Here is a 25,487-nt window from a genome sequence, read left to right as displayed (position 1 = left end):
ACTAAAAGGTCAGGTGAAATATTTCCCTCCCTTATACTGTACTGTTTATACATATAATAAGTGTTTTGTGCAATTATTGTATGCTGTTCATTCTAGCATGAAATAAAGGTGATGTCAAAACCCATCAAACAACATTTATTGTTGGTTAGCATTCAATTTATTTACATTTAATATTATTGTATTTACCTCTCTAGAATAGTAGTTTTTGTTGGTAGTGGTGGAGTCCACCATTCCTGCAATTGATTCAGATTGTTTACCTAAGCACGACGGATATACAGGAAAACATGAATGCACCAGGACTGAAATCTTTATAATTACCAATTAAAGTAGAGCCAGAGCAATTAATCGGCTATGTCGATATTAGCTTATTGCTAATTTATTAGTATCAGCATATAAATTGGCTGAGTTACAGAAAATGCAGAACAGAAATCCCAAAGATGTGTTTGGTAATTTAAAAAAGTTTTACCATTGCAATGGTTTTGCCACACAAGAGCAGTGATACAATGATTTTTCAATTATACAATGCCCTGCTCAGTACATCCTGGTCGCAATTCTAAAGTAAATTTAAGTGATCCTTATAAAAATGTTTATGCTATGTATTTATTTTAAAAATTAAGCCAATATATAATTACTGAATTTTAAAACAAATATCAGTATCACAAATCCAGCATGGACTGGGCTCTAGATTTAAACATACTACAAAGTCCAACTTTAAACTAAATACATATGTGTTTTTTGTATAAAGCTTTGTGTAACGAACTAGTATCAATGTCAGTTAATCTTTTATTTAAAGTGAAATAAGAAGCCATTGCTTTACTTTTCATGTTTTCCTGTTCATTCAGTGACCTTGTCCCACTCATGACAACACTGGACTCAAAATGATACTCCCACTGAAACCAGCAAGCACACGTTATTGATCTTGTCATGTTTAGAACTCAAAAACTACGTAACTGTTGCAGCATGTTCCCTGAAGCCTGTAACATTATCTGCAGGCATGTATGTGTGTGTACATCAAGCAAAAGATTAGGTAAAACAGCACAAACTGTATATGACAGTGTTTTCAAGCGATAAAGTGATCACACAATCTGGACAAACTATAACTATATTTTGTAAATATTGAATATGTAATTGTACTGTGAAATGATAATGGCAGGCTGCTCCTTCACAGTATCTACAAAAGAAATGCCAGTTTAAATCAATTTGGATTGAAATCAAATGTACTTCAAATTTTCTTCATTTTATTTAATTAAAATATTCCGATTCAAGTTGCTGCCATCATTAATACATAGGTCTCCATATCATCAAACTCCTCTTATTCTAGCTCAACACTACAACTGCATAGCTTTGTCCTTCATTCTGTGGTTTCACCTTAGCCCCACACACCAGTTCACATGCAGGTAATGTCATCATCTATGACATGTGAAAGAGTAGGCAGTCTACGAAAAAGATAACTCAAAAGATATTAGTCTCACACCTGACCCGGGAAAAGAAATGTAGCATTATCTGCTAGAAAGAAGCATGTCAGAGTCTCACAGGTCTTAACTTGACCCCACCACTCCTCACTTTTGTTGAAGGCTTTAAATTCTCCCCTCCCAAGTTCAGAGTCGATTTGTTATCAAATCAAGCGTCGAGCATCTGATTCATTGCTATTCAGCACTCTGGCTGATTTATATGCAGAATGTAAAACAGATGCCTTATGCGATACATATTTATGGTGAGCCCTGCTCTCAGAAGATTTATTATAGGTTCTTTCATCGGGGTGTGCATGAGCTGCGCTATGATGACTTGTATTTCCTCTCAGCTGCCAATGCCAAACTCATTAAAAAGAGGTGTGACTATTAATATACATTGTAATACTGACAGCGCCTAATTTATAACCCGAGTACATGTTTGGGGTTTCTTCTTTCCTCTCCTCTCATTGTTGGGGTGGGGGTAGTGATCTTTTTCTATCTTCATATACTGTACATCCTTGAGTGTCCTCATGTGCATGTGCTTGTTTGGCTCATGTGTGTACTTCCATACATGTACCAAACAAACGGAGACACCATTTTTCAAATGCTTTTTTGTTCTCTTATTATATACTATATTGATTTATTGGTAGTAGTCCCTTGACCCTTATATACCCTCCTCCCTTTGGGCAATATGAAGTCTAAACCAGATTCTGCTATGTTCAACCTTACCATGAGCTCCTACTAACATAGATTTATGTTCCTGACTTTTTGACGGTGAGTATTTTGTTTTTGTTTGTATATGATTTTTTTAGTGGCAATGTTGGCATGTCAGTTGGTCAGTTGGACTGCCACTTTGGTCCAGACTGAAATATCTCAACAACTACTGGATGGATTACCACTACATTCTGCACAGACATTCATGATCCTCAGAGAATGAATCCCACTGACTTTGGTGATCCCTTGACCTTTCCTCTAGAGCCACCATGATGTTCACATTTGTGGTGTGGAATGATATGACTCAATAACTATTGGATGGATTGCCATGAACTTTGGTCCACACATTCATGGTTCCCTCAGGGTGAATTGTAACCACTTTGGTGATCCTCTGACTCTTAATCTAGCACTACCACTGGGTCAAAATTTCAGTTTGTAAACTGCCATAGTTTATAACCAAATACCTACAAAACTTCTGGCATTAGTATCAGCCTCAGCTGTACTTTGTGTTTAGTGCTAATTAGTACACATAAGTATGCTAACACTCTGAATTAAAATGTTGAACATGGTAAAAAATACCTGCTTAATAGCATTGCTGTGTCTCAGACAGCTTAATGGAGCTGCTAGTGTGGCTCAGGGACTCTTAGTCTTGTTTTAAAATGACACTTTTACATTTTTTGAACATTTCACCAAACTAGAATGATAAGTCTTCACATTCTTGAAAAAATATTCTGTACAAGTATTCACAGACAAACACACACACAGAAAATATGAGTCAGTCTTTGGTAGCTGATGATTAGTCATCTCTCTTGTGATTACTAAAGCTTAGTGGTTAGGTGCAAAAAGGGCATATGAGCAACATGTTGTTATAGTCTCAGTACAAGCAGGTTGAGGCAAGTTATGGTACCGTACCAGTGGTTTTACATATTTTACTACAAATCATGTTCTTTGCTGGTAGCAATTTTCCTCCCTATACTCGCCTAAAGTAAAGAACACCTCTGCTAACATCAGAAGAAATTACATTTTTATCAAAGATAATATTATATAATATATTATAAGGCTTCTTAAGCTTCAGGGAAAACAAGTAGTGGCACTAGCAAGAACTACATATTTAATGAGTGAGGCGATCTTTTAAGCCAACATGTCGTAACTGCATTGATAACGAGATAAGATGTGTAAGGATCTGTCAACTAAGCAGGTGATTGAATGATTGATCACATTGCGTTGTTACTTCGCAATCAAAGTAATTAATCAGAGCAGCACAACATCAGAAAAAAGATTTCAGTCATTATACAACACCAACTGAAATCTTCAAAATGTGCAATTTTATCAGAAAGTATGCCGGTGGCACCACAAAACCTGCAACTCTTTTGAGAAGGTGTCATGTGATTGTAGAGTTACCAAGAGGCACCATTAACACAAGGCAAATAATGGTAGCGTTTGCAACTAATGCTACTTTCAACTGGCCCCAACTCCTCCCCATTACTAAAGCCATAATCTGTTTTATTTACAGGGAAATGCAACCATACAGCATTACTGAAAATACCAATTTCAGTAGGATGAAACTAACTAGTTTCTTTGGAGGAACCCTACATCTCCTTCCTTTCAGTAAGAAAAAAAAGCTGCTGTCACTTTTCTAAGGGCTAACAGTTATTCTACTTCATAAGTAAAGATCTATTTTATATCAAGAAATAGAAGCTAAAGGAGACAAAACAGAGTACATATGAGGCAGTAAGAATATGGAACAACTTCATGGCCAGGTTCATAGTGCATATGTGTATATTTAAAGGAATGGTTCAACATTATGGGAAATGAGTCATTTGCTTTCTTGCTGAATTAGATGAGAAGATTGAAACCATCCTTAAATCTGTCCATTAACTATGAAACTAGAGCCAAGAGGAGATTAGATTAGCTTAGTTTAGCTTAGCGTAAAGACTAGAAACAGGGGGTAATGGCCAGCTTGGCTCACCCCGAAGGTAATAAAATCTCCCTAGCAACAACTCTAGAGTTCTCACATTAACATATTATATCTCATTTATCAATGTAAATGTCTTGGAGTCTTGTTGTCACCGTGATATTGACAATCAACAGCAGAGATGTAAGGAAGTTACTGTTTCCGGCTGATAGTCACCGAAAAATAGTTATATAATTTTGATGTACATGAGTGACTGCACTTTTTGTGAAGTTCAAAAACTCTCTAAGTATGATGCAAATTCATCATCAGTCAGAAATGTTTGAGCAGAACACTCAAAGAGGCCATTATATTTAAATTCACAGTGACAAAAACAGTGATCTGTGGATTAACTGAAAAGCATGGGTCCAGGTAGCCTGACGCTGTGGAATTTATGCTGGATCTTCTTTCAGCTGAAAATTATTGCAGAAAAACAGTCCAAAATATTAACTGATTTTAACACTCTTATGTTAAAGTCACCTAAAACATAAGATTCAAATAGCCACTTATTAGATAGATAACAAGATAGAAGAACAATTCATCTCAAATAATTCCATAATGATATATTACGTTTAATTATTTGTGAAGCAGTTTTAATGGAAATTCTTTGCAATTTAAATGTACACAAAATATTTACATTGGAGTAAATGTGATGGACTGTTTTGAATAGTAAGCTAGCACTGTTAACTGAAACAATGTAATTCAAGGAGAAACCACTAGCTTGCAAGAACAGTCTGAAATAATGTATTAATACTGATATACTGTAGAAATATGGACTGGCTGGAGTGCTATTGTTTAAATGTTGGCACTGACATAAAAGCCATTAGATTCATTGCACTCACTACCTCTTAATAAATATTGGCATTTAAGTAAAAAGGTTGAGTTTCTTTTGCAATTGTTTATTTGAGCTGTTGGAGTACATGTAAAAGTTAAAACGTAAACGCTTCTCCTACTTGACATAACAAATATAAACAGCGTTTTTCTTAAGTAAACAGTCACAGACAATAAGTCACCTGGCGAGACTACACAAGCTAGAGCAGAAAAGAGTAGAACAATTTTGTGCTTTTATCCCTTCTCGTTCTAAACGCATCCCAGTCATCTATCCCCATTTCTGGCTCTCTGTGTCTCTCCCTCGGCCCACACTTGAGGTGCTTTTATGTTGCACGACCACTCGAATTTGAGCCCAGGGGGACTCTACGGGTCCCTGAGCGAGAAAGCCCCAAAAAATCTATAGACCAGATGTATGATGTTATATGGTCAAACTGGCAAACACAAAAGGTCTAAAAACAAAAGCCATGAATTAACCGAGAGGCTTTCAACAGTGTGTTTTCAAAACAGCCCAGCTGAGAGCTCAGATGCCTCTCCTCCCTCTCAGTCACTCCCTCGCTCCAGTCTTGCTCTCAGCATTACCCCATCTCTCTCCTTTCTCCTTCACTCACTATCTCCCCCTTTTCCCTGTCTCCTCCTCTCTGTCTTATTCTCTCTCTGCCACCCCCCGAGACTAAATGCTTAAAAAGAAAAGAAAGGACACCATTTTTGCTAATTAGTTGAGGACTTAACAGGCGCAGGATATGCTGCCTTAGTTTTTCATCTGCTGTCCACGGGCTGTCGACTGTCCTGTGAAGTTGAGCCTGTGTGGCTAAAAGTAGAAGAAAGGAGTGGGGTAGACACACACAAATGCCTCAGTGGAGATCCTGAACAGGCCTCCAGTGGGGGTTGAGCTCAAAATGGGGGCCAATCATTAGTATTTAACATTTGGGAATAAAGAAGCCTTAAATTAGAAGTGTAAATGGCTCGGTGCCCCACCTCCATCTTTAGAAATGTTCACAGGCTTTTTTTTTTTTTTTTAATCAGTGGGTTGTTGTTTTTTTTGGTATGTTTGTATGTGTGGACTGTGCTTGTGTAGTAACAATAAACTTAAAAAGAGAAAGAAATCAATCTAAAACAAAGTTTTTAGCAAAAGTTTTGGCAGATTTTTTTCAATTATTTTTTAATTTATTATACTGTGAGTGTTATGCTTTACTACATTTTTAAAAAGCTTTAGAATCACTTAACATGTCAAATTGTGTAAGTGTACATAAATGTGTCTGTGCAGTGATATATCAAAACCTCACATACACTAGTAACACTAATGACAGAAGACCGCACACATTCTGCAGACGCCGCAGGATGGTATGGACAGTGATCTATGTTGTTCATTGCTAAATGTTACATAACCTATGTTAATGACATTTAGGGGATTGATCTCACTAGCTATATACAGTATGTAAAACCTGGTTTCACATATTTTCTATGAAATATGCTGCTGCTTGTTGAGCAAACACACTCAACATCAGCACCATGTTCCCAACTACTCAGTACGGCAGCATGCCAATACTTCCTTAGGAACCAAAATCATGTCCAGCAAGTAAAAACAACAAACACAGAGAAGACAAAAAGAAGTTCAAGGCATAAACTTGATTTACATTTCACAAACCGCCAGGTCAGTTACAAGGTTATTCTAAAAATATGTATTCATAATCACATTAACATATGCAGGACATAGCAGACAGCTTTCAACTCTAAACCCTCTTAATACCCATAACGTATTTCATGTCACTGAGTCAAGGGGGGGGGGGAAGGAAACTGATGTTAAGCCCAAGCGTCTGAGGTTTAGAGAAGCACAACAAAGTGGAAAATTAACAGAGTGGAAACTTAATAAACAGTTGCTTCACTACAACACAATTTAGAATAATTCCCGCAGGAAGAGAAAGGCCAAGAGCAGAGGAATGGCAATGAGACTCGCAGCAGAGTCCTCTGCTATGTTAAGACAGGAAGTCAGGGGTGAGGAGAGGGAATCTGTGAGTCAGAGTTCAGCAATCACTATTAAAGAGGGGCAGAGTGTCTCTGACTTGGAACAGCCTTTCAGCCTAAAAGTGTTCTTACAAACACTTTATTTTCCCTGATAACTGAATCAGATAAAGCAGCTGTCAGAGGTAGAATTGGTAGTTTTGTTGTCATGTCCTAAAACACTGGTACAGAGATCTCTAAGTGTCTGTTATATTGTACGTTAAAAGGGAAAAGGATAAAACGACAGGGGCTGCTAGCATTCTCAGCTACTTAGCTCAAATGGGTGTATTTATCAGAGATGTAAGACACACATCCTATTAAACCAAGGGCACCAGAGAAATTCCTCACATGATCACCACAGCCCCATAACTGTCTGGGACAAAAATGGAGGCTGCGCCGTATGTCAGTTATATGGAGCAATAACCAACTTAAAGAAGTGTGGTAATAAAACCATTTACCTGATCCTGAAAAATGAGGAGAGGAGCCCCCCCTACCACACTAAAACATAGTTGCATAAACACATGCTTAAAGTTTGTGATCTTTGTTATTTTGAAGTGGGTTTTTTTTTGCAAAAGATAAAATAAATATTGTATTTTAAGATCCATATAGGCAAAAAAGCAAAAATGCACATAGAAAAAACTGGATGGGCAATGCAAAATAATTATTTCACTGTTATTTCCCTAATTTTAGAGATTTATTTTTTTTTACAATTAGTAGGGGGGTAACAGTCTCAGGTACTGTATCACTCTTTTTTATTTGGTTGTTGATGTCATGGTGTATAACGAAACATCATATTTTCAATATAATTAGTGCTGACAGTATGTAAGAATTCAAACTTTCTTTTGTATGATTTGTGCATTCAAAGGTGTATTTTTGACAAGAAAGTGATACAAACAGTAAAAGTGTCTGAAATGAAACACGTTCTATATGTTATGTTATTAGAGAGCAAGATGAAGAATTACTTGGCAGTTATTTTTGTCACACGGCATGAAGCTAGTGAAGACGTGCCAGGAGAAATGGATTAAGCAATTAATTACTTTTATAATGGTACATACACTGTGCTCTGTTTGTTCTAATTCAGTCATCACTTATTAGTGTACTGTACTGGATATTAGACCCGAAACAATTAGCTGTTTAATCGATTAGTCGATCAACAGATAATTTAATCAGCTACTATTTTGGTAACCTATTGTAAAAGGTATTTTTTAAAGAAAAAAAAAAGCCAAACAGTATCTAGTTCCAGCTTCTCACTTGTCAGGATTTTCTGATTTTCTTTGTTTTATGCGATAGTAAACTGATCCATCTGTGACTTTTGGACTGTCGGTCGGACAAAATAAGTAAATTGAGGCTTTAGGAAATTGTGCTGGGCATTTTTTTTTACATAATAGGTAAAATAATTGACAAGTGTTAGTTGCAGCTCTACTGTATATAGTATATACAGTAAATGTTATATGTGCTCCACTGGATTTGTGCAGCGCTCCATTTCCAACCGCTGACATACTGTTACTGAATGTCATGATGTATTACCGGCGTGTGAAAAAATGTTTTGTTGTTGATGTTGTGGTTTGTCTTGTTATTGTTGTTGTCATTGTGGCGGCTGTTTTTGTCACACATATCTGCACAAAGACTTGTGTTATTGAAATTGTTAGAGATTGCTGATGCAGGGAGGTGAACATACAGTAGTTGTATATTGTGTTTCTGTCTTTTTTGACAGGCAGAATGGAAGTGCTGAGTAAACTGACTGAAAGAATAAACTGACTGAAAGAAACAATATGAGGGTATAAACCAGCTCTCAAAGACTGCTGAAACGTGGAGTAAAAGCGACTAAATGGACCACTGCTGTTAGCAAGCAACACTAAATTTGTTGTAGGGAAAGCTTAATAATCATTGTGTACAAGGTAGCAGAATTAATAAAGATTAATTGAAAGATAGTCAAATAAAAACTGCCTTCTAGTATCCACCTATCCATTCTTATAGTAATATCTATTTTGATTGCATCATTTTAGATTGTAGCAATAATTACAGAGCACAATTTCATAACAGTACAACCTGGGAGAGTGGGTGTGTGTGTGTGTGCGTGTGTGTGTGCGAACGTGTTTGTGTGTGTGTGTGTGTGTGTGAGAACAAGCATGTTGTTCAGGAGTCAGGCAGGATTATGCTCTGAAATCCTCTGAAACAGGAGCAGCGGGGGCCACTTGAGGCAGGGCAGTTGGGCAAACTGTGAAGCTAGTCTCCAGTAGAAATGTGCTTATTTATGTAATCATCCAAGAAATATCTATTCTATTGCTTGTGAAAGCATCTAAGATGGGAACTCCGAGCTCCTGTTTTCTCCAATTCAGGATCAAAATAACAGTATAACTGCTCCCCCTGGTGTGCTTATTGCTACATTGCCTGGGAGAATAATCTGTAGTGTAATTAGTATGCACCCTTAGGTCAAAGTACTGACTTGGTACGAGTGCGTTTTCACATTATGCTCCAGCTCAGCAACCTCTCATTCACCTCTCTTGGCAGCTGGAGTTTCTTGCAGCTCTTCACTGAAAAAAAAAAGAAAAACACAATACAACTGCTTTAAATGGTTAATTGCACGGCTCAATAGATTGGCTATCAAAATATTTCTTAAGTTCATTTTTGTCTTGAGTGTTACACCTTGAAAAAATAAAGATTTTTATCTCTCTCAGGGGTTCCTGAATGGAAACAAGTACATTAGGTGACACACTTTCTTCCTCCCATCCCCTTGCCTTCCCACACACACACACACACACACACACACCCACACACACACACACACACACACACACACACACACACTGTACAAGCTCACACATACACAAACTTGTGTAAAGACAAAATGTACTCCTCATAATTCTGTAAGCTCATAAATCACAGCAGGTTAATGCTCCGCAAAACCCCTTCAACATCCTTTAAGTGTTAAATCATCACTTTGTGGAGGGAGTGGGAGAAAAGACAGGAAAAGGGGCAGGCGGGCAAAAGAGATAGTGCTGTACTTTTTCAAGTATGAAGTCTGGGAGTGTGTAGATCGAGCCCTTCAGTCAAATATGTTGCCATGCAAGGGATTAGAGCTCTGTGTAGCACTAGGTCTTGACCTGCAAGTCTTGGAGCCTGGATGTAACCTGACCCAATACCAGGTGTATGCCTGTGGGTCAAAGGGTTGGGAAAGCATGCAACAAAAGACAGCTCCTCAATAAAACCCTCACTGCTCCAATTAACCATTTTAAACCTTGTTTTCAAGCCCTCATATAGCCCCTGTAGTGTACAAGCATGGGTTGCAATGTGTGGTGAAAAGCCTCATATTTCCTTAATTGTAGAAGCCCACACAAATGTCAGCTAAATGAAATGTGTAGTGTGTATATCCTAATAGAGGGAATGTTAATGGCATGCTTACTCCCTGCACCCGCCCGGCTTTGCTTTTACTTTCAAAATAATTTACTGCGCCTTTAAAGCACCCCGTCATCTGCAGCCGGAGACCCATAACTGTCATGTGAGTCGATCATTTACCCAGCGATCTCCTAAGTGTTACGTGTTAATGGGTGGAAGCTGTAGAAAACATAGGGAAATAACTAGAACCAACAGATCATCTCTTCAGAGAGGAAAGCTGTATCATTTCATAACACATTCAGGACTGCGGCGGTTAAATCAAGCTACCTGACAAGAGGACCGCTATATCTCAAGAACATGTCAGAGTAGAAGTCTTTGAGTACGCTCATAGGGAAGTGTATAACTGAGTGGGATTCTTCTCTCACTTACATTAGTTGTTGACACTTGGGAATTGGGAACATTATATTTTGTTGTGACAAGGTTAATGTAACATAATGTGAGCCGCTAATATCTGGTGCTTATCTTTGGCCACATGGAATACCTGATTTTGCAGATCACCTACTATAGATGTATTTATTTGTGTCTAATTGTCTGATTTGAGAACTCTAAAATAAATCGATGAAATATGCGTACACATGCATGCGCACACAAATCCACCCTGAAACCATTTCCATGATGAATTTTCTGCATAGAGATCTAAAATAACAGTAATTATAGTCCTGATTATTTCAATATTTATAAGGCATTCCAGGCTAGGGTGACCTACCGGCTGAAATTGACTACACTTGAGCAAGTCTACAACTGGCTGGACTCGGAGGGTTATTAATTGCTCCAGCATGCCCTTGCACAATGTGTTTGGATAGGTGTTTCTTGTAGCTAACAAAAAAGCCTTTGTATTGCTTCACTTTAGTCTGTGACTCAATTAGGGAAGGAAATGAGAGTAAATACAAAAAGCCATTGTCTTTCTTCAAGCCCCAGCTTGAGCTGAAGATGTTACATAACTATACAGTATCTTGTCTGTAATATGTATTGTAATTTTTATTTGCAGTGAGGAAGACATGGAGGGTCCCGCAGTAGGTCAAGGTGATGATGCAATATTGGTGAGATGAGAGGTAACCGAGCGGCATTGTCAATACAACATACGCTGTACTGTTGAACTAAATTATTCTTGCTTTCTTAGTATGGATTACATGTCTAAAATCATTAAAAACATGCCATAAAACGCAATTCAGCATTAAAGTATGTATGTATGTGCATATGTGAACAATAGTAAATACAAAATAATTTTACAGTGTAAGCTCAGCTTTAAGCTAGTTTAAATCTCTACAAAAAAATAAATAATACGGCACAGTGTGAAATAAAAATGTATTAGGGTTACATTAAGATGTATAACTGGTTAACATGGAGATACATCACTATGCCATTAAAATCTAAAAAACATACAAGCCTTTCAGACAGTTTCCTTTGTAATACTGTCTGCTTTGTCTCTCTCTTTCACCTCTGCATGTCTCTCCCTGCCCAGCTCCTCTCATTCACTCAACTAGCCTTGGAAAGGGGTTTCCTATTGAGGCGAATTCCAACGTGTACTTGCCAAGTGACCCATGACCATGGACGGACAAGGTTACCAGTCCTGACTTTTACAGCCATTTCTGCCTCCATACGTGTCTCTGTGTCTCCCCGCCTGAAATAGTAAGTCAGATACCGTCGTAATGAAAAGCGCAGAACTGTGAGGCTCAGGACGAACCTGCTGCTCTGATGCCCTCCAGGCTCAAGCTGACAAAAACATCAAGGCAATGACAGCAAAGTATGAGAGGTGAACAAAACCCCAAAGGATGTTAGAGAGAGAAGGGAGCAAAAGGTGACAGAGCACTGGAATCTACACACTAAATAAAAGTGCAATTTAGCACCTTTATGGGTTCTTTGTGTTGTACACTGCACCTGTGAGGTGGAACTCATAGCTGCAGTGTACAACCTTTTGTAAAAGGGCCCTTCTACATGGATCTACAATAGAAATAAAACACTGTACAATACAATATTGTTGATCCTAGCTGTACAGTCACTGTTTAATAATTAGCTCTCCAGCTGTTCTGTGGTAAATCTGTGAGCTGACATATTGTACATCTGACATTTGATTCAAATCAACTTGTCAGCTGTTGATGTATTAGAGTAATTTATTTTTGAGATAAGTTTTGAGATAAATGTGTAACTAATTTTCATGTCCCAATAACATTTTGTGATACAGACCTGAAGATCAGCATTTAGTAGTGAGTCTTATAAAACATACATAACTTTGTTATACTGTACATGCAAACAGAAAATAATTTGCACTCACTTATTACTTATACAGCATATAATTATACTTAAATATTAAACCTGCAGTGCAGAACTTTTGTCTCCCTCTTCCGACAGTGAGAGTAATTATACAAACACTTTCAACGTCACGCTTTTTATACGTGAGCCGTTCCCCGCCCTGGCGATGCAACACGGTTCGGGCACAAGGAAGACAGTCCACCCTGGTCGAGAGTCACAAACTAGTCATTGCAGGTTGACATAAAACGCATCACTACCGGTTCGCCAGCGCAGGAAAGTCGCCACAGACACCAGATTTTAAAACTCCAGCATACCACGAAATATAGAGAGATTTACCTGGCGGTGATAGGCTTAATCAGCATTGTGTGAACTTGCTCAGCAAGGGCCTGAATGTAACGGATGTTCATTTATATGTAAAAGTCCCGCACTCCAGCTTTAAATTATTATAATGTATACAATTGCCAGTTGGAGGAGTTGTGTCTTTTTTAAGGGTCTAATTATTTTACGTTAGCTATTACATACAAGAAACATGTGCTTCCCATTGTTTACAACAAGAAACATAATCCAGCACAACAAAGAGATGTCTCCTGTTGACATGTACTGTAGTCTAAAATCTTTTTGTGAGTAACGCAGTGTGACAGAATGGTCAGGAAAGGCTGATGTGAATGTCAGTCATGCAGAACATGGACAAAACAAACTGTACTAGAGATATGAAGTAAAAATAATCTGATCTATAATGCAATAAGTATTTATATATTATAGTAAATAATAGTTTTATTTATATAGCACCTTTAAAAAAAAACATTAAATGGCGCTTCACGATGAATATAATTATGCTTAAAAAAATTTATATATATATATATATATATATATATATATATATATATATATCCCTTCATTCATTTGAATGGGACCACTCGTTGACACAGCAGGGCGCCCAAAAAAATGCAAGTTGTTAGGCAGAAAAGTTCAACTTGGCTCAACCTTTGCCGCAACACAATGCAACATTCTGGTTAGGTGCTGCAGCAGCTACCAGAGAAATGCACTGCAGAACTACATCATATATAAAATGTAGATGCCTCACTCACATTATCACCTTAAGACAGTTATTTGGCTATTAGATAAAGGTAGTGAACAAGCAGCAGTAGAAGACAGTCTGAAGGCTGAAGTCTACCATCAGGAACTTCTGGGTCAAGTTTGAGCATTAGACCTAATTTTTGCCCTACACCTGGTTGTCATTCATAGATCAATCTTGAATTGCTGTGTAGCGCTTAGACAGATTCATAGAAAAATACACAAACATAAAATAATTAACACAATACATATCTGGGTGTTACAAAAAGAATCTGCTGTGCTTAATACTAACACTTAGTATATGATATGATGTTATCCTAAGTATGAATGAAAGACTAAGAGGGACAGTAAAAAATAACCCAAATATAAACTCCAAATTATACAGCAGTTATTTGTGTGTGTATGTTTATTTATAAAGATTGCATCAAGGGGGAGACAGAGGACCAAAAGGGAACATGGCTTTTTTTTTAAGAATCAGATGAAGAATAAAAAAGGAAATGTGAGAAGAAAAAGCATGCATGAATGGTAATCGGTGCAGGGATGGCAGTCAGCAGCCAGTGTGTGTGTGTGTGTGTGTGTGTGTTCATGAGAGTATGAGCTCCTGGTCCCTCAGGGTGCACACTCTGTCAGAGAGATCATAATAAACTGTCATCTGTACAGCCAGGGGCAAAAGTTCCATGCTGGTGCTGAGACCACAGGAAGACTGAAACACTAAGTGATGCCATGCTTTAGAAGGTTTCTGTACACACAAGCTGTGAACACACAAGCCTGGAGACAAGCATGAGCTTTTTTTTTTTTTTTTCTCTTAAATGACAATGACACAGGATCAGATCCACATACGTATATATATGTTGGTGAGCTACAATCCAGTCCCAGTCTCCTGTTTTTACCATTATGTTTTGGGGGGAAATGTACTTGCTACATGAATTATGTTCAGTGGCAGCATTTTTTTCAAATGACGGAAGTGTTATGTTCTTATTGAAATTATGCATTTCAGCAAAAAGGAAGTGCTCTGAATCTGTTTTCAGTTTTTTTCTTTTAACTTCCTGTCTGCACCGTAAGTGGGAATGTGATGCGTTGTGTGAGTTGACTCTTGTGATCACCTCGTGCCTGCATTTTATAAAATATCAGACCAGTTTTACAATAGAGCGTACAGGACTACCATTGGTGTAAGAAACTGAGACACATCCTTTTACAGCAGTCTTACAAACACTAACTGCTATTTACATAGCTGCGCTAGTTATATCTCTTGCAATTTTTCATCATAGAAGCATCGAGCTACTGCTGCAACACAAAGTATTGCTACTTGAGCTAGTTGTAAGCTTGTTAACACCAAACACAAATTTGTGCCAAAGATCATCTTTTAATCCCTCGTCTGTGGTGGATGTTGTGGTGTCAGGCCATATAAAATGAGAAATGTTTGGCAGGCTGTGTGAAACTTTTGACTTGTGTTTACTACAGCCATCAATAGCAAGCAGAAGTTTAAAGACAAAACCATAAATAGGTTTGGGTGACATAAGAATTGCAATTTTGATTTTCTTTGTTTCTTAAGCCATTCACAACTGCCAAAAATAAATTTCTGTAATAATGTCAGCTAATAATGTTATGTTGATAAAAGAGAAAAGGCTGAAATCAACCACAGGGGCACAGTGCAGCACTCAGGCAGTATACAGCGTCCACATGCTAGAATTATCTTGTGGTTTCTAACAAACAAGATTAGTGGACAAAGACACACTGCAGTAACTTACAAAACTTCAACCAACTCTGGTGGGACAAAGAAAATAAATCGGTCTATAGTTTCATTTCAAAGGCCCCGCATCAATACAGCACTATGGATAAAGATGGCTTTCTCCGGCACTAGTGTAGCAGGGAGGCTGTTCTCCTCTGCTTGACACATAACACACTCAACGTCTGTTGTTACAAAAAACATTTAACCTGTGAGGTTGGTAAATGACACTTTCATTTCATTATTCTCATACAGGCAGAAGGCCGCAGGATATGCTTCCAAATTAACGCAGTCAACTTTTTTAAATCAAAAGGTTGGGTACTCTCACACACTGTTCTGTTTTTTTTTCTGACAGTGTGACAGTGACCTTCATCAAGACCTGTTAGCTTAACTGTCAGTTATGTTTCATATTGCAGTTCACTGGACAAAGGACACGAGTCAGAGGTTTGGCACACAGTGCACTGGAGTCAGGCCTAAAAATAGTGTGTGTCCCCTTTTCTATTCATTGGATCAAGAATGGGCTTTGGATTGAGAAAAGATTCTGATTTGAGTTGTGCCACAAAGAACCTGAATCGAATCATGAGATTTCCAACCCTGACCGAAAAAGGAATAAACAAAAAAAAAAATGGGTGAGCTGCAATAAAGTAGCACATGCAAATCATAAGCAGGTGGTTGTTGCCGAGGGTGGACTTACGAGGTGCAGGATTTTGACACTGATGACCCAAGTTCACATCCTGAATTCCTTGTGGGTACATTTAGGCACTCAAAGCACTTCAGTTAAAGTTAGGAAAAGACTGTGGTTTCGGCTAAATGTTAAACACATCGTGTCTTGTGCTTCAGGGCAGTGTTGACTTTTTCAGTATTTAACAAATACAATGATCTTTCCATAAATTTAACCTCAAGTGCTTTAAGTGGTTTAACATAACCATAAAAATCATTGATCATGCTGTATTTTCTATAGGCAGATATTATACTGAAAGAGTGGAGACTGAAGGGAAAACAAACAAAATACATTGTCAGTGAACATTTTGCAGACACGTTCTTTATGAATATATCAGGCCTTGGCATATATGTTCCTTAAAAGACTTTTCTTATTATGTTTAGGCAGCATGTTTCTCTCAAAACATAATTGCTGAACGTAATTTCTGGGAGATTAGGTTGGAAGTCTCTGCTGCGTACAGTAACCACATTATCTCATGACAGTCATGTATAAGTGCCAAACTCTTGAGGCGTTTGACCCGTCAGTCCCAGTCATTCATGTCCAACTGTTTGGTCATTAATATGGGTAGCTTCAAAAAGTCATATATACTTTGAAATAATACACAGAACATTTACATGGATTTAGTGAGGCTGACATGGCCCACCCACTCTCACTCCATTACAAAAACTAGGAATGCCACTTGCAGGCTTGGGGGTCAATTGTACATGTTCAGTCACTGTAGTGTCATGTGAGGAATTCTTCACCAACCAGCTCCCAATTTCATGGCAAATTTCCACCACGGACTACATCTGTTTGGGGAATGTAAAGTGAAGCAGCAGGGGGCAGTTCTACAGGATTAAGTCTGCTCATCAGTTTATCATTCATCAGACAGCGGGAGTTTCAGTACAGAAGAAAAAGGGAGGAGGAAGAATCCCCAATTTTCTACAGCCATACCTTCCTTTGTACTTCAGGATTAACGACAGGGCTGAGAGAACCTGATGAGTTTAAAGCTTCAGAGGCAAGCAGGGTGAAAGAGAGCCAGATCAGAACAGAGATACCATTAGAGAATCTCATAAATCAAGGGCGCTTATGGCGGGGGAATACAGTCTTAAAGACCATCTGGACTTTCCAAACTTAACATTTATTTTGAGCATCCTCCGTTGGGAATATGCTTTTAAGGATACAATTTTTTTCAGTATCACTACACTTAAGGAGGCTCACTTTATGTTCTCTCGACATTTTCTGTTGAATGGTCAGGAATTTAACTGCAAGGGCCAGCAGCTAGAAAGCAGCACTGATGTCCAAAGTTCAAAAAACATTGGCAAGAGTCTTGCGGTAGCTAAGTAATGAAGTGTATACAGTTTTGTGATGACAGCCGATAAAAAGCCTGTCACCCATTCTCCATGAATATCATGTCAGAGTCGGGGTGACACCCAGGCTTCTCAGAAAGATAAGTGTGATTCTCACTGAGGCCTTCACAGGCCTGCCAACTTCCTGCAGACACCTCTTCCTTTCTGCTACTCCTGATGTTATCATAATCCGGGACCCAGAGTGGACCTTTGTGGCTCATGGCCTCGTTTTCCGCTAGCACACGTGTGCGTCACATTATCTGCTGAGAGGCCAGACTCTGCATCCTGTCAGGTGGGGGAGGGGTTGTCCAGCAATGTCGGGAACAGGAAAAGGAAGTGGACATGACCAGGATTAGGTGAGAGAATGGAAGGAACAGAGTACAATATCTATCCCCCGTCTCCCTTCAATAATTTATAAACAACTGTGTCATATTTTCAAAACTGTAAAAACAGGTTTTGTACTATGTCAGCATGGGTAAAAGCATCAATTGGGAATCAAACTGGCTGACCCGGCGGTGAGCAGTTTCAGCATTCATTGGATTCCACTGGCGGTCTGCTGCTACACTCTGACACAGCTAGTCCTTAAGAGCAATAGCCTGAGCGGTTAAAAAATTGAAAGAAAAAATGTATCTCAATGTGAGGTTGTGTATGTGTGCTTGTTGACCCATCACTTGGCTGTAGTGTGAGTGAAAGTCAAGCCATGGTCTTGGTCTGACTCTGCACACTTAACTGGGCTTGAAGCTCTTATTTCAATGGATGCCTAAGTAGAGTTTGACTTTGAAGGCTTTGATCCGGAGGCAATGCTATGGCATTTGACTTCTAACTAAAAAAAGCAGTGTGTCAGACCTCTGGGGTCACTGGGATCACTTATCGCGGCTGAAAATAACCAGTGGCAAGCCACGTTTTGGGGAATCTAAAAGAGGGCTGACATTAGCAGGTGCCCTGAGGTGGAATAGAGACAGCTACAGAGCAGGTCACTGACCTCAGACCACAGAGAACGTCTTTTTCTTTTTCTACTTTTTTTTTTTTTAAACCCGAGGGCCTAACTTCCAAAGCTATAACTAAACTGAGTGATTCCACAATCATGCACAAAATCATTCATAGAGGTTATAGGTTTTTGTTCCCAAAAGGAAATTCAGAGCCTTTGTAGCACAAGGGCATGAACATGAATACTGCTGTTCAACCTCCGTCTCACCACTTTCTCTGTCCCCTGTTGTTGTGTTTTTAAAAATCAATAGATGTACACAACTGCGTTTACAAGTTCATCTGAGGACAAAGTGCCACAAAGGATTAACCCGCCGACAAGTGGTAGTGAGGATTTTAAGCTATTGTATTCATAAATTTAAAACAGAAAAAGAAAAAGCCTGACTCTGGAACAAGTCAGTCATGTTAAGACAATTTAGTCCTCCATATCAGAGCTCTATCTCTCTTTGGTAAAAATTATTTTCTACATGTCATATCTGTTTTTTATGATATGAATTATATATTGTTTAAACTTAATATAACAGAAATGTTGTAGTATGGTGCAGAAGTAATTTGACTTTACTTGATTTAAGTAATTAAGACTTAACACACTGGAAGAAAATTGACTGGCAGACCATTGTACTGCCAGTGGTTGTTGTGCCAGATACTACAACATGTATTCATGAAAATACAATGAAATGTGGTACATTTTTCCTTGATAAACACTTTGATTGGTGAAAAGATATCTCAAAAATGAATAAGGAAATTTCTCTTAAATCTGCTATGGATGTTCATGGGCCCTAAAGGATGAATCTCACTTTTATTGGTAACATCCGGATTTCTCTTAAATCATCATCAGGCCAGAAATGTACAATTATAACATGTAAATAAAGCATCCTGGTTCACTCTGAGATTAAAATAAAGAGGGAGAAAAAGACGTTTGCTGAGCACATATGTGCTCCCAAGAGGACAAACCCATTTCATTTTAATGACCCCCCCATGGCCTTTTCTTTTTTGCCACCATCAGGACAAATCTACCACGGTAAGGCTCTAAGATCAGCAAAATTGCCAGTGCATTGTTTGTTTAGTCGAATGCTTTTGTGTTGCAAGGTGTAATGAACATTGCAGGCTGTATGAAAGGTTCTATATTTTTTGACTTGTTAAGCCCAAACCAAGCACTGCCCCTGATTCAGCGGCTGCTCATCCAAATAAGAATGGTGTCCTAATAATGGCAATAATGGTGCCAAAGGAGCCCTTGGAGCCCCAGTACAAAGAATCCCTCTCCCATTAGCTTTGGGGTCAGAAAAGGGAGATGCAAGCATTGATGGCATTAATGAGTGTGACTAGGGCTGGGTACCGAACTTCAATACTTTTATGGCACCAACTGAATTGCTTCAATATTTTCAAGAATCAAAAAAATTCTTGACATTCAGTAACAAATTTTGATACCTAGCAGGATCCTGCTGGCAAATGGCTGACAACAGCGTCTTGGAAGGCTTGGCTAACGTTAGCTAATGTTAGCTGTGGATTCCTGTGTTGCTATGGTCACACAGAGACTGCTTCACTAAGTTACGTTAGCGGCCATTCACCAGCCACCAAACCACTGCTGTTTTGATGTCAAACAATAGGCAGTACCATTATCTTCAGACATACTACACAAAACAACTGTCATGAAGCAAAATAATAAAACCAGTTATGCTAATGTTAACTAGCTGTACAGAGGCACTCAACACACTTTATATTTAAAACTAACCAACGTTAAAACTAGTGGATTTTGCTGGTTGGTGAGTTTGAATGTCATTATAGTATAGTATAGTATAGTATAGTATAGTATAGTATAGAATAGTATAGTATACTATAGTATAGTATAGTATAGTATAGTATAGTATAGTATAGTATTTGCAATTCAATCAACAATTCCAGCTGCAAAGTTCAATTTATAATGGTGAAACAAAAATTTGTGAGTACACACTGATAATAATAATAATAATGATGTTTTCTTTTTCTCTGAACAGAATTAATAAATACATTTACATGAATGCTGTGTTTGGTGTAATCAAAGAAAACAACAAAATAATTGTTCACTTAATAACTCAATAAAATATGTTTAGATTAAAAGACAGTTACCCATTCAAAGTACTCTTTAACAAAACTAAAAGTCAGGCCATACAAAAAAACATCTGAAAACCTCATTCTTTGTGTGTTCTACACAGGAATGTTTGGAAAAAGATTACACAAAGCAGAAAAACTGTTCCTTTATGCAGTTAATAGCCCATTAAGAGTCTTAAAATATGGTAGGGTTGAGGAGACATGAAGGGGAGAGTGAGGTGGCATGTGAAGGAGCAGAGTGCAGAAGGCAGACGGGGAAAGGAGAGACAGATCGATACCAGTCAGGAAATAAGCTAGAAAAGGTTATTTACTTGACATTGATCCGTTGTAGCAGCAGCAGAGCTCGCCCTGTTTCTCTTTTGTTAACCTTTAAGCCTGAGTATACTCACAAATGATGGGGGAGTCAACTAACAGGTGTAAATTATGGATCGAAGAAGGTCGCAGTACCCCTTGTCACTGACTGGTGTCTATATAGTTACGGCCATGAAGATATTTCAACATCAATGAGGATAATAAGGACAATTTTACTATGCACTGAGGAGGATTGAACCAGTTGGGAGACATAACATTTACTTTACTAATCCTAGATGCATTATTAATGCGCATGTACATACAGTATGTACAGTATCATGTGACTCCTGCAGTTTATGTCAGGAACAGAAACCACTTAGTTAGATAATAAGTAGTCCAGTATTCCTGCAGTACAGTCATAAAAGACAATTCTGCATTACATGATTTACATATCCAATGTAAAATGAAGGAATTAGTGTGCCAAGGTGAAAAGCAAGTACTTGGAGGTCAGGGTGGTGGATGGGAACGTAGCGTGTCTGATTTTTATGATTGAGTCCTGAGTGTGCGTCTGGTCATAGACTAATCTTACTTAACCATAACCACAGCCGTTCCCTAACCTGAGCCAAGCCTTTTAGTTGGCTAATGTAAACCACACCTAAACAATTTTTTCTGACAGTCTGGATTTTTTCCCCCCAACTTGAATGGTTTTAGTTGCCCAATTTTAACCACATTTTAATCATAATGTAGATGTCATGCACAGATAAATCATAAATATTTTTGTTAAGTTTGCCGTCAAGTCATTTTTCAAGCAAAAAAAGCCAAATGTTAACACAACATTTTAAAACATCATCTTGAGCTCTGGGAAATCCTGATATACATTCTTCACTCTTTTCTGACATTTAGATATAGAACAAAATATGAATTGATTAATCAAGAAAATTATCCTGAAAATGATTGTTAGTCGCAGTCCTAATGATTACCCATGACCAGATTGTATTATTTTAGTATTATCAATGTAATTTCATTTGAAATGGCATTGCAATGAGGGGCTAGACTGAAGGCAGCACCATGGAAAAGGTTTAAACACAGTAATGACATATCTAAGAATACTAGGCAAAGACCACCCTGTTTCCAAATCATTAAAACAGACCGTCTCAATCCTGATTGTACAAAAACATGTAAACATTTAGTTGAAAGGACATTTACTGTCCACAGAAGGGTCATGCAGCACTCTTTCACCTCACATCAGCAGAACCTGGCCCCAGCCCAGTGAGCACTTCCACACATCCATCATGTCTCTTTTTTAGTCCATGAAGATGGCACAGACCTGATGCACTGAATGAGGAACTATTTGTTGGTCCATATGCCGGTACTTGTAATCGCTTTCTCAGGATCCTGCCAAATTTTGTCCTTTGCCAACAAGGGCCACATGTTTCCACAAAGGAAAATCTGGCAAACGGTGCGCTGATGATTTTGTAGTTTGATACCACATAAATTTGTACAAGCATATTATTGTTTCACCTTACTTTCTTAGAGTTATTTCTTTCATTCTTTCACAAATTAGAGATTACTATTCATGGTATTTACCTAAAAAATGTACAACAATGTTCACAAAATCAAAGATATATGTAGTAAAAAGAAAGTAAAATCTTTCTTTTACTTTCTTTCTTTGTCTTTGTCTGGCTGTAGTAAAGACCCGCCCACCTTCAGGCACTTTGTGTCTGAATGCTGACACCCCGATAACCTCACACTTCCTTCTACTATTACTGTTAAGGCATTGTAATTTTAAAATATGGAATTTTTTCATTGGCTACACTAACTGACTTAGTCAGTCTCACATAGTTGGCAGGGCTGCTAAATAAACATGCATTGGTTGCTGTGGTTCACAACCTTTCCACAAGGCACAACCATTTGTTCTAATGGAAACATTCAATGTTGCGCTAAAGGCTGTTGTTTTTTTCACTCACCCTCTCTCTCTGTCACACTCCTGAATTTCATTTAGGTAGACAAAGATGACTGCATACACTAGAAAGCAAATGTAGGTAAACATTTATGCTAAACTATGAATACTTGAGTAAATACATGCCTTGCCTTGACACAAGGGTCATGCAACCCTGTAAAAAGAAGAGTAAAAAAAAAAATATATATTTTAATGTCTTGATACAGGTGAATGTGGAGGCCCTTCTCAAGAAATCAGTCCATTGTGTATTCTGGTGACTCATTTTCAGGGAGGAAGTAGACCGATGGGGTGAGTTGACCCTAAAAGAGCCAGGAAATTTGTTTTTTTCCTCCTGAACTTGGCTATATCTCACTTTCTAGAGGTGCCTGTCCCACTCACTCACTCTCAAGGACCAAGCCAATCTCCCTTTGTAAATAGAACTATGTTTTATAATTCCCCCCTCTCTCTCAGATGACCATATCAATAATGCAGAGGAACCGCATCTGTCCAGAGCCATGAGATTATTTCTCTGATTTGGGCTGACAGTTATGGTAATAGTTTGGCAAACAATCTACTCTAGCAACAATGACCACAGATTACAGCTGTTTTCAGATCAAAGAGACTGCAGAGAGGCCCATGATTGATTGTTCACCAGGAGACAGAGTCAGGCAGTTCAGCCCCCCACATCTCACTTTTGCCTCCATGCTCTGATAATGGAAACATTTCTTTATTTCTAATCTTCCTGGGAATTCTATATATTTCAGACACCGGAGGGTCCATTTAAGTACTTAACAATCTCCAACAGGTGCACTTCTGTGAAAACACTGTTTTTGTTTATAAGCACATAATCCAAAATTTATAGGGAAAAAGTATTTTTTAGTAACTGTTAGGCAAATTTAGCAACAAATAAGGGACCACAGTTTATATATTGACAAATTTAACTATTTTGGAAAGGGTGCAAGCTGAGTCTAAGACCTACGAGAGGCCAAGCCACATGTCCAATCTGACAGTAAACTATGTATGATACAAATCATGCTCTAATCGGAGAAACTTCGCTATACAGTAAACCTGAAAGATTGTCAATTTACTTCCAATTTCTAGGAACAGATTCTTTTTTCCTGTATTTGCAGACACAGTGTAGCCAATAAATATTTTACAAAAACTTGCAGTACCAATGCTTACGAGAATTTACATACTACAATTGATCAATTGATACTTTTTATATTTTATGGAATGTATCTTAAAATATGTGATGCACCAAAGAGTATTTCTTGGTCACAATTAGTAACACTTCACACCATTACTGAGGTTACCTCTTACATTGTCAACTGTTACTGATAACTGTTAAACCAAATGCTTCATCAAAACTAACTGCATAGTCAACAATACATCATGTCTTCAGTTATAATGTGCCTGAACAATGACGAGCTCAGTGCAGGCTTTCATATAACTTCAGATTCCCTAGCATCCATACAGCATAGCCCTTAAATGTAAAATTACACAGTAAATCTGACTCACACTCGCTTGCTGCACATCACTGTTTACTAGTGTGAAGACTTTGTATCTAAATACCTTAGATATCCAACAAAGAAGCTCATAATTTATTAATGACACAAAAGCTGTAACACCATTTGGCTAATATAAATTTGCATATTTATTAAAAAGGAGACATTTGTGATTAATGGCATCCGACCATGTCACATGTGGATGAGGAGAAAAGTCATGGATCTTTGATGCAAAGCCCTGTTCAGTACAATAGTCTTCTAACATTGTTCCCTACCAAGAACTGTGAATTACTGGTTATACAGTATTATACACATTTTGGAACAATTATGCAGTTCAACAGCATTACACAATACTGTTATGGAATATTATTTTATGTATAAATATAGCAGTTTAATCAAGCACATATCTTGTAATCTGAGCAGCACACTTCATGACACTACATTACCAGAGAGGTGTGAATAAACACTAATTACAAGTTAGTGACTGTATTGAACTGTAAAATACTAGGCAGAAATACTAGCTTGTCTACCCTTGATTCAAATGTAACCTATAAAAATGGGAAAAATAAAAAAAGAGAATAAAAAATTGTCTTGACGACAAGGACATTGTCAGATAAGTGGAGAAGGGCAGTCAGAGAGCTATTTAGAGTGACGGTAAATGGCCTTTTTACCATTCCTACTACCCCTGCCACCCTTCCCCCGTTTAGGGATGGCATTAGAGACTGCAGACTGACATACATTTTTTATAGCTTCATAAAGTCGTCCAATGACCAGGTCACCCTTCTCATAACTAGGGAGCAGAACGCTTGAAAAAAGCCATTCATCACCATGAAAGGGCCTGCTTGTCCAAGCGCCTTCAAACATGCACACAGTCTGGCAAGAGACGCTCAGCACAAATGCTAACGTACTTCTGCCACTAATGCCAGATGACCTTCTCACATCTATTAGCGGGCTGGCTGACGCAGAGGGCAGACACGAGCCCCTCTTGTCTCCTGCAAAGATTTCAATGACAAGGAGCAGAAAATATCATGCATGATAATGGCTGTTGCCACCAACAAAGCAATCTTTGGCATTTTTTTAAACAATGCAAGGTAATGTCAGGTGAATATTAAATAATCTGTGATTAATTACAAACGCAAGAAATCTTTGCCTCCAAATACATTGCCCTGTAAATTAGTCGTTATTCTAGAGGTGCAGTTAGAGGTAATATAACAGAATAACATGACATGCTTTTTTAAAT

The 25,487-nt window shown here is 38.1% G+C and overlaps 1 protein-coding gene across 6 annotated transcripts in view; it reads right to left on the bottom strand.

Annotated features, from left to right (window-relative positions):
* Window positions 1–25,487, bottom strand: part of nr2f2 (nuclear receptor subfamily 2, group F, member 2) — a 213,125-nt gene that overhangs the window by 111,249 nt on the left and 76,389 nt on the right. For 4 of the 6 annotated variants that reach the window (XR_006096150.1, XR_006096151.1, XR_006096149.1 and 1 more), the window contains exon 4: window positions 9,392–9,479. Coding sequence is in view for 2 of the 6 variants with exons in the window: in XM_042411178.1 (XP_042267112.1) it covers window positions 9,445–9,479; window position 9,951 (36 nt within the window). In the remaining 4 variants the exon portion in view is untranslated. Of the gene's footprint in view, window positions 1–9,391; window positions 9,480–9,950; window positions 9,967–25,487 lie in introns of those variants that run through there. The other 2 variants (XM_042411178.1, XM_042411177.1) reach the window with 2 other exon arrangements.

The sequence above is a fragment of the Thunnus maccoyii genome, chromosome 5, assembly GCF_910596095.1.
Source record: "Thunnus maccoyii chromosome 5, fThuMac1.1, whole genome shotgun sequence".
NCBI classification, from domain to species: Eukaryota; Metazoa; Chordata; class Actinopteri; order Scombriformes; family Scombridae; genus Thunnus; species Thunnus maccoyii.
This window is presented reverse-complemented; position numbering and strand designations above follow the sequence as displayed.